This window comes from Nannospalax galili, unplaced genomic scaffold (genome assembly GCF_000622305.1).
Source record: "Nannospalax galili isolate Female #2095 unplaced genomic scaffold, S.galili_v1.0 scaffold1257, whole genome shotgun sequence".
Taxonomy (NCBI): Eukaryota; Metazoa; Chordata; class Mammalia; order Rodentia; family Spalacidae; genus Nannospalax; species Nannospalax galili.
The window spans coordinates 95152-105636 of NW_008339002.1; the positions used below are offsets into that span (position 1 = coordinate 95152).

At 44.0% G+C, this 10485-nt stretch overlaps 1 protein-coding gene across 1 annotated transcript in view; it reads left to right on the forward strand.

Annotated features, from left to right (window-relative positions):
- The window catches only part of Ano5 (anoctamin 5), a gene marked incomplete in the record, with an annotated part of 83656 nt that overhangs the window by 30180 nt on the left and 42991 nt on the right, over window positions 1-10485 (forward strand). Inside the window, 2 exon segments of the mRNA XM_008833703.3 lie at window positions 3806-3874; window positions 5369-5653. Of these exon segments, the coding sequence (XP_008831925.2) occupies window positions 3806-3874; window positions 5369-5653 (354 nt within the window).

A 10485-nucleotide genomic window follows, 5' to 3' on the forward strand; every position in this document is an offset into this window, starting at 1 on the left:
CATTTAATCAAGTGGCTCTCCCTCCCTTCCCCCTTCCCTCCCTTCCTTCCATCTATCTTTCCTTCTATCTGTAAACTTCTATTAGCATATGTTGGTTAAAGATAGTGTTAGATTAGGAGGGCAGAAAAAGGAAGGAGTTTAAAGTTTAGAAATAAGAGTCAGAGCCAGACCTGCCTCAGGTAAGGACGGTGTCCTTTATTCAAGGAGCTCAGCAAAGTCCCGTTAAACCCTTTGGAGGAATGAGGATCTCTGCAATGAAGGGCCGAGCAGTTGGCACTTATATAGGAACTCTGTTGAACGCTGCTGTGGGAATTGCTTGGTGCCAGGGTCCAGCGTTCTTGGGGTAACTGAGGGTCTTCATCCTAAGACTACTTTCTCAGGAAGTGCAGATGAGTTATCTAAGGCATTAAAGGACACAGGTTGGCTCTGTAAATGGTTTCTCTCAGTCTGGGCAGTGACAAGTTGGTAACGTCTGAGCAAAGGCCAGGCCACCAATTTAGGACCAGTTAGCTACTTTAAGGAATTTATGTCTTTATGTCTTCCTTTAATGAAGCTTATGGCTTTTCTGTGATTCACACATTTTATCAGACAGTGAGACCCTTCCGTGTGAAGCGCAGCCCTGTGACCACGTTCACGTCCTCTGCTCCTCCCTTTTACTCCCATTTCTCTTCCGCATCCCTGAAGCTCCCCCAGGTCCCCACGGCAGAGGAAACACACAGCACTTGTTCTCTAGGTCCATCTCGCTTGGCTTAGATCCCCAGTTCATCCACTTCCATACAGATAATACCATTCCATCCTTCGTGTGTGTGTGTGTGTGTGTGTGTGTGTGTGTGTGTGTGTGTGTGTGTGTATTCATTTTCTTTGTCCTCTCATCCATGATGGGCCCCTAGGCCGAATCCATATTTGGCTGCTGTGAAGAGAGCTGTGTAAACATCGTTCTGCAGGTGTCTTCGTAGTTCCTGATCTAACCTTCCTCTCTTTATCCAACTTAAACCCAGCAGTGAACAACTATGACCACTCTATTCTCCGTGTTGCCACGTCCCTCAGCCCTCTGTCTATTGTGCTTTCTTGAAAAACGAGTTACGTGAACGCAGCTCTTCCCCTACTACAGCAGATACCCATGCGGTCCCTCACCCCAGCCTCACCTCTCCTCCGTACCCACACCCTGAGCAGTCAGACCTCAGCTCCTGTGCTATTTGACTGGCTAACGTTCAGTGCAGTCAGCGGTGAGTCCATCCCTGTGTGCTCTTCCCTTGGCTTCCAGGACTCCGCATTCTCCTAGATGTTCTGTCCCCGCGGTAGCTGCTGCTTCTAGATGGTCCCTTCCATGGTATCTCTTACAGTGGCAGTGCTGTAGGGCTCAGTGCTCAGTCTATTGATTTCTTTGATGGCAGCATTTTATCTCAGTTTTAATCCAAAGTCTTCCTTTCAGGGCCAGAGTTTTCAGCAAAGGCCAGAACTCACCAGTCTCCTGTGTCTCTGTAGAAACCTCATCAGTTTCTGAAACTCAGCAGCTCCTCAGTTCCCTGAACTTCCCCCCAAAGCCATCTTTGAGTCTACCCCATCTGTAATTATTTATCATGACCTTTAATGATTATAAAAGATGTAGCTTGTGGCCGGAAAGATGGCATAGTGATTAAGAGCACTTGCTGCTCTTGCAGAGGACTCAAATTTGGCTACCAGTACCCACATCAGGCAGCTCACAACCACCTGTAACTCCAGCACCAGGGGACCAGCCATCTTCTGGCCTCTGAAGGCAATGCACTAACATACACAAACCCACATACAGACACACACATATATACATAATTTTTTCAAATGTGACTCATATGCTACAAATTACTTCTCGGCTCATGTCAGTTGGGAGTAAATAGTACGGAAACTGGATACCCCAAATCATTCACTGTTTCTTAAAAAATAACCCTCTAACAGCTGAAAATTTTTTCAGTCTGAAATTTGCATTCTATTTTTCACATACTTTCTAATGTAAATGATTTGTTTGCGAGTCTTTTATTCATTAAATAACTTTGCTATAAGAAACATAAGTATATTCATTAAAATAATTTTATCTTTAACCATATACTCTAAGCCTACAATTTTCTTTATATGTTGAATTAATGTTATAATTATATATATATTCATTACATGAGTACATAATTGATAAAAAATTAACATATTACAAAATATGACAAAAATGTTTTGAATATAATTAGTAAATGCATCATAAATGTATTGATTGGTGAAGTAGACTGACCTTAAATTATTTTCTGTGTTTAGTACATGAAAAAGATTATTCCAAGGATGAAGTGATTCAGATTCAATTACATTCTTTTTTATTTTTATATCCTAATGCAAAGGAAGGTGGTTGGGATGGGAACATTGAAAGACAAAGTGTCACTGCAACATTGTAGATTTTTTGGAATACCTGAGGTTTTTTTTAAACATTTTATTTTTATTTTACGTGTATGTGTGTATTGCCTGCATGTAAGTGAGTGCACCCGTGTCGTGCAATGTCCACGGAGGACAGAAGAGGCTGTTGGATCCCCTGGGACTGGAGTTACGGACAGTTGTTAGTTGCCATATGGGTGCTGGGATTCGAACCCCGGTCTTCTGCAAGAACAGTCAGTGTTCTTAACCACTGAGTCATCTCTCCAGCCCCGGAATATCCGAGTTTTATCCAAAAATTACAAAGTGGGGGCTGGTGAGAGCACTCAGTGTTTGAGAGCTGGTGCTCCTCTTGCAGAAGACCTGAATTTGATTCCCAGCACTCAGTCATTAGGCAACTCATAACCACCTGTAACTTTAGCTCCAGGGAATCTGATGCCCTTTTCTGGCCTCACATGCACAAACACACACAGATACACGTGTACATAATTAAAAATAAAAATAAATTAAAATATTTAAATTATGAAATGATCGGTGTTTAAAGTGATACTTGGTGACCTGGCCGCCAGGCACCCTCTCAGCTCTGCCACTAGGCCTTTTGAACTTTGAGAGAGTGGGATTTTGTTTTGTGGGGTTTTTTTTTGTTTTGTTTTGTTTTGTTTTTTACAAAGGGAACTGTTCTGCAATGAAGAAGAGAAAAGTCGTTCACTTTCTTAATACTGGAAGCAAAATTTTAAATTTCTATCCATTCCCACTGTTTTCTGATGTTTTAGAAACCTGCATTGTGTTTTAGAAACGTGGTTGTGGAAGGCGGCTCGAGAGGAAGGGTTGCCCAGTCACAGGCCTGCTCTCTTTAACACTGGAAGTGCACAGAAGGCTTATTAGAATGACTCCTTCTAAAGTTTGCCAGAGCTGCCAGGTGGATGTACCCATTTGAACATGAGTGACTTAGAAAAATCTACTGACACTTTTCAAAAGTTCAGTCATTCTGAAAATTTTTCCACTTAAATCACAACAAAGGCCAAAAGAATTCTTGCTGATCAATGCTTTATTTAAATCCTGCAGTAATTACTAGATCTGAAGTAAATTTTAACCTTCCTTTATCTAAGTAAAAGTAATCTTCAAAAGTCATAATGACATTTTGGCTTATGAGGACATTAAAATTATAATTGATTTGAAGAGTACTGATCTTTGTAGTATTGAGTCTTTCCCAGTAGGAAAAAGATCTATCTTTATGCTCATGGAGGAGTTCCACAGCCAATGCCAAGGGTCAGCCTGGCATTATCCACTAACACAGAGGGTCAGCCTGGCACTGTCTGCCAACACAGAGGGTCAGCCTGGCACTGCCCACCAACACAGAGGGTCGGCCTGGCGCTGCCCGCCAATGCAGCATTATCATTTTAATTTGTTTCTGCCACAGGAAAGAAGAAGAGAGTTTGAACTAAATCTCAGAAAAACAGGCCTTGAGTTGGAAATTGAAGACAAAATGGTAAATATCGTTAATAATTTAAGCAAGGATCTTATTTTCAGTGTGGTTTTCTCTTATTCTGGTCTTTGTCTGGGTAGATTTTGGATTTCGGGCAATATGTAACTCTTTTGGCTATGGACGCTTGTGTGGAGAATGGAGGGCCTGCACTCTCCGTCCAGTAGTCAGTGAAGAGATAAGACAGCCATCAGCATCTTTAAATGAAGACGAGCACAGGAGCTGGAGAGATGGCCCACTCGGTGAAGTGCATTCCACGCAAGTGTGAGGAGCCAAGTTGGATCCCCAGATCCACGCAAAAAGCTTGGTGTGGTGGCACAGACATAGTCTCAGCACTGGGGAGGCAGTAACAGGTGGATCCTGGTAGTGTTGGTGTCCAGCAAGGCTACTGTAAGCACTGAGCCCCAGGCCCCAGTGAGAGACCTTGTCTCAAGAACAAGGTGGCTGGGTCCTGATTGGATGATGCCAGTTCTGACACTTGGCACCCATACCCATGCACCACACGTGCACCAGTGCACACACCACACGTATGCAAACACAAGCATGTACACACAGGAATGTGCATGGTTTCTACTTAGGACATAGATAAGCATAGACTTGGTCTTTTTCTTTGATGGTCTTATTTCGAAGGCTGCACATTGCGCTGTGCAGTCCTTATCTGGCTGCCTCGCAGGATAGCCCGTTATTTAACCTAAGATCCTCTGGTGATGAATAGGTTTTTATTCATCAACTTTATTCAGTTTCATTGACTATTTTTCTAGATTTACTTTCAAAATTGTGCTTAAAGCATGACTCACGACGGTACTCGATCTGGGGTACTCTTCACATAATTTGATTTTAGTGTCTAATTCTTTTTGTCTTCCTTACTTTTTATTAGCTTTTGAGAATTTTGTACAATGTATTTTGATCATACTCGCTTGGCTTTCTACGACTCCTCTCAGACCCGCCCCTTGTTATCCACCCAACTTATTTTCTAATTCTTCCTTCCCATCTAATTTTAATGAACAATAAACATGTATAATATAACACAATCTATAACCTATTCCCTAGATAATGGACCATCATGTAGGCTCTTTACAGTAGGTGAGTAGGAAGACTGAATACCCTACAGCATATATATGTGACCTTATAGAAGAACCTAGGCAAAACTCTGAGCTCAGAGTTAGTCACTACCAACCAACAGAGTTCCTAGAATTATCCAGAGCTGAGGACACAGTGATGCTAAAGTGTGTTTTACATGATTCTGTCTCCATGTGTCTCTGATTCTCCTGGTGACACACATCTACACGCAGACATACAATGTATACATGTTTGTTCATGTTAGCATCCATGTATAAACACGGGCTATGTATGACCAAAGCTCATTGTTTGAAGCTCTCAAAGGATTGATAAAAATAATCTTAAAAAATAGTTGCCTGACTGAAACCACTGACCTGGTTTGAGATTTTGAGTTCTTTTCCCCGTTCCTAGTTTTCTTCCTCTTGACTCCTTCTCCCTCAGAACTCTGAAGACGGAAGAACTTACTTTGTGAAGATCCACGCCCCATGGGAGGTCCTGGTGACTTATGCCGAAGTGCTGGGGATCAAAATGCCCATCGGGGAGAGTGACATCACGCGGCCCCAGAACTTGCCCCTGAGTTACATGCTGGGGCCCGTGAAGCTGCCGGCCACCGTCAAGTACCCTCACCCCGAGTATTTCACCGCGCAGTTCACCAGGCACCGACAGGAGCTCTTCCTCATTGAAGACGAAGCCACCTTCTTCCCGTCCTCAGCAAGAAACAGAATTGTAGGTAGAGAAGACCTTGCGCCCCTCTCCAAGTATGGTGCGTGTGTGACTCTGTGCTTTTGTGTGGGTGTTCAGTGCCAAGGCCTCCGTGTGCCTGAGCAGAATGAAGCATTTGACGGCACTGGGAAGGTCTAGAAGCCTGTTTGGTCAACTGTGACATGTTAAACTCTCCATTTCCTGAGGTATTGTCTAAGAACAGACGATTGATATTGTAGACACAGTGGTGCAAGGGGCACAGTGGGGTCTTAGAACAGCACCTGACAGCCAGAGGACTCGGATTTTATAGCATCATTGTAAATTTATTTTTCTGATCTTACAGTTTTGTTTTATAATTTACGGTAAAGTAAGAGAATATTGATCATTTGAGTTGACTTTGAATATTTTAATTCCTTGGTCTATAGATAGACCTTGCAAAGCCTCAGAAACATTCTCCCCTGCCAAGCCGTCTTCAGTCTTCTGCATTAGATTCCCTCTTCATCTGTAGTCTTAGGACCTGTAAGTTGCTGCTGTTTCTCTGTGTTTAGACTGGGATCACATTTATTTCAGAGGTTTCATAAGCTGTGGAAGGCTTTGAGCCACAATACATTGGCATGTACAAGTGTTCAGCAAAGATTTACCATCATTACTGCTAGTCGTCTGGTGTCAGGAGAAAAGATTAGGGCTCCATGTTGGCCTCACGCTTTATATATTCTGTGTTTGTTTTTTAATTTAACTGCCTGGTTTTCAATTTAACCATCTGGTTTCTACCCACTAAAGACCCGTTTCCTTTGAGACCACACACTCTCCCTTCCTTTGGAGAACAGATGCCTAACCCCCCGCCCCCTTTTTGCCAAGCTCCTTAATAATATAGGTCCTAGAGTTTTAGTGTAAACATATGGATCCACACATAAGAGCATCTCTCCCCTTTCTCACCAGCATTAAATGATAAGTTAATTTTAAGGGACTGAAGAGACCATGCCCTTGCATCTGGTTTCAAGACCTGTTTCAAGCCATGACTGTTTTCTAACTATGACATTCTCTGGAAGCAGAGCTAATCATGTCCTATGCTGTAATGAAAATTCAGTAAAGTTCTCCTTCCATTACAAGGTTGCCTATAAAAGAGCACTGGCTGCTCTTGCGGAGGACCTGAATTCTGTTCGCAGCACCAACATGGCAGCTTGCAACCATCTATAACTCCAGTTGCAGGGGATCTGATGCCTTCTCCTGACCTCCATGGGCATTGCACACATGTGTTATGCAGACAAGACACTCATACACATAAAATAAGAATAAATCTTTCAACAAGAGTTTGTAGCTAAAAGCAGAGGGTGCAGTGTACTGGTACGGTAGTTGCCTATCGTGTACAAGCCCTAGGTTCGATTTCAGCCTGTCCCACCTCCCTCAACAAAACGTAATAAAGACTTGTGTACCCTAAGAGTGGATCAGGAGATGGTCAGCACAGAAACGCAGCTGTGCCTCTGCTTTATCCATTGATCCTCCTGGGTGTTTGTGAAGTGTTCCAGGATGTTGGCTTAGTCAGTGTTAAAGTACCGTCTCCCTCCTCTTGTAGAAGTGCTTGTTTGGTTTATTGAGGGAGTTATTTGGAAGGTTAATGTAGAACAAAGCCTCTCCTTCCCATCTCCATGTATGTACACACTGAACAGTATTACTGGGGCATTTTTCTAAGATAGAACCCAATCCTTTCAGGGTAGCATGTTGACCACCAAACCCTCTTAGCCTCACAATGTAAAGTTATATATACATACATGTGATACATATGTATTATATCAAATATATAGATTTCTGCATGATGTATATGTTCTTATACAGAATCACAGTAGGAAGAGGGCAAAGTTTTTAATATAAACCAAGCACCAAGGTTTAGCCAGCTCTGTGGGTAGAAAAGCTCACACCATCATGGGATTTAAAGTGAATGTCTGATTGTCTGATTAAGGGCATTTGGAGAGAGAGAGAGAGAGAGAGAGAGAGAGAGAGAGAGAGAGAGCCTTGCATCTGGGCTTGAGAGATGGCTCGGTGGTGAAGAGCACTAACTGCTCTTGCAGAGGATCCAGGTTTGATTCCCATCATCCACATGGGGCTTGAGAGATGGCTTGGTGGTGAACAGCACTAACTGCTCTTGCAGAGGATCCAGGTTTGATTCCCATCATCCACATGGCAGCTAACAACCATCCATAACTCCAGTTCCAAGGAATCTGATGCCCTCTTCTGACCTCTGTGGGCACTGCACAACATGGGTGCACTTCCATACATGCAGGCAATACACTCATACACATAAGAATAAAAATAGGAATAGAGATAAAGGAGCCTTGCATCAGTTTGATTATAAGGCTTTTTGACAAGAGCAGAGAGCTGCTTCTCAGCACACCAAAGTCAAAGCAACAGTTCCTGTCCCTCTGCGGTGGACACTTCCTGTTGCTGTAGTGTAGGCTGGAGTCCCCTTCTTGGATCTCCTGTGTAATTGTGGTGTTACTGTTGTAATTATCTGTGGCCATCACAAGTAGACCTGTGTACAGTGATGAATTTTCTGGGCGTAGTGGCTCTTACCTGAAATTCTAGGGCTTCAAAGGCTGAGGCAGAATTTTTATGGATTTGAGATCAGCCTGGGCTACACAGTGAGTTCCAGGCCAGCTTGGGCTATAGAATTAAGACCTGCCTCAAACACAAAAAATATGACAAAATTGATCCCTCCCAAAAGATGGAGAGATAGAGAATTCTAGATATGTTCTGACTGTTCCCTTGGCCGGTGTTAACCCTCCCCTAGCTCTCTGGCGCTCCTTAGGACCCCTCTCTCTGAGATAAAGTAACATGGAAATTGTCCCAGGTACATAATGTCACAGTGGCCTCTGTGTCAAGTCAAAGGAAGAGTCACACATCCGTCACTTTAAATCAAAAGTCAGAAATGGTTAAATTTAGTAAGAGGGATCCTAAGTGCTAAGCAAGGCAGAAACCTCTTGTGATCGTTGTCAAACTGTGGAAGCCACGGGAAATTCTTGAAGGAAACTCAGCTAGCCCAGGGGACAGAGATATGGTAAGATGGACTTTAAGCCTTGTTGCTGAAAGTTTTAGGGGTCTGGATAGAAGATCAAACCTTTACGAGAATGTTCCTGGCCATGTGTGGTGGTGCTGTGAGTTCATGGCCAGCCTGGTCTACATAGTGAGTTCCAGGCCAGCTGGGGTTACAGGGAGACCCTGTCTCAAAAAGACCAAAGAAAAAGATAACATTTGCTTACACCAAAACCTAATACAGAGTTAAGACTGTTCCCCCAATTCTGTGAAGCTAGAACAGTGTGAGAAAACTGCCGAGAAAAGCTTGAAGCCTGTGGAGACAGCTGCCTCTGTAACATGGTACTACAACGGAGACCAGGTCCCCGGAGAGGCTGCCAGAGACCTGGCTCAGGGAATCCAGGAAGGTGGCCACCCGATTAGCAGATTTTCATCGTAGATGGAGCAGCTTAATGTTGTAAGGTGTCATCTGGGACGTTGCCGGTGAGAGGGTGGAGACGCAGAGCCTGGCTTCAGATCCTCAAAGGATCAGGATGACTGTCGGGCTCGGGGCTCAGGCAGCTGGTGACTTTAAAAACGCACTTCTCAGGAAAAACAATTCCTTTCAAAACAATCCTGCTCGGTGACAATACAGCTGGTCTCCCTGGAGTTCAGAAGTATAAGATGACTTGTTTACTCCAAGCTAACACAGCTTCCATTGCTCAGCCCGTGGATCACCGAGTCTCGCATCCTATTATCTAGCAAGTACATTCATTCTGTCAGGCTCTATCAGACAGAGATAGCAATTCCTCTATTGAATCCAGACAAAGTAAATTGAAAATCTCTGGAAAGGACTCAGAGTCTTAGATACCATTACAATATTCATCATTTGCAGGAGGAGGTCAAAGATTAAAACTATGAGGCGCTCATAAGAAGTTGATTCCAGTAGTAATAGATGACTTAAAGGGTCAAGGATTTCAGGGGGAAAGACTGTGCAGATGCTGTGAACAGTAGGCGAGCCAGCATTAGAAGTGAAACCCAAAGGGAGGTCTGACTCTCTGCAGAGCCTGGTAACATTGCCAGAGTTTAGGGCAAAAGCCCCAGTCTTCACAGACTGAACTCAGCCAAGGGTCACAGTATGCTAAGTGGCAAATGGTAGAGAAGGGCATTTCATCAGAGGGGCCACCTTGGGAAGTTCAGATAAATGGGTGTGGTGAGCCTAAGCCCATCCTCAGGGAACTGACAGCTTTACTTTAAACAGAGGAGCTGGGACAGAGCAGGTGGTGGTGAAAGCCAGTACTCACTTCCACAGGGTGCTTAGAAGAGTTTATCGCTTGAGTGGGCGGTCCAGTTCCCATGAGATGATTGCTACTCGGGTACAGGGGATCTCAGCATGGGGTGTCGTGTCTGTGAGGCGCTGCTGTCCTTTCAGAGTCCCTGACAGAGCGGAACGCTCTCACAGCAAACAGTGAGGGGCCCCTGATTCTTCAGTCTTAAGCATGGCAAGGGGGTTGTGACAGGTTGTCACTGGTCTTTCAGATAAACAGTGCTTGACTGACTAATATGTAGCGTTAAAGCGAGTTAAAGAACAATCCAAAGCCTAGGAAATAGATACAAATGGGGGCCTCAAGATGCTGAGCTTGCTTTATTTCCCAGTGGGTCCAGTGCGGAGTCAGTGGTTTCTGGCAGATGCAGCCTAAGGGTGTCCCCTTACCACAAACCATGTTTCTGAGGCAGGAACTAGGTAAGTGCTTCCTTGGGACAAAAACTACGCCTGGGGGAAGATGCCGTGAGCAATTTCAAATAACAGCATAGAGTTCAGGAAATCAGTGAATTTAGCTGGTAAAGAA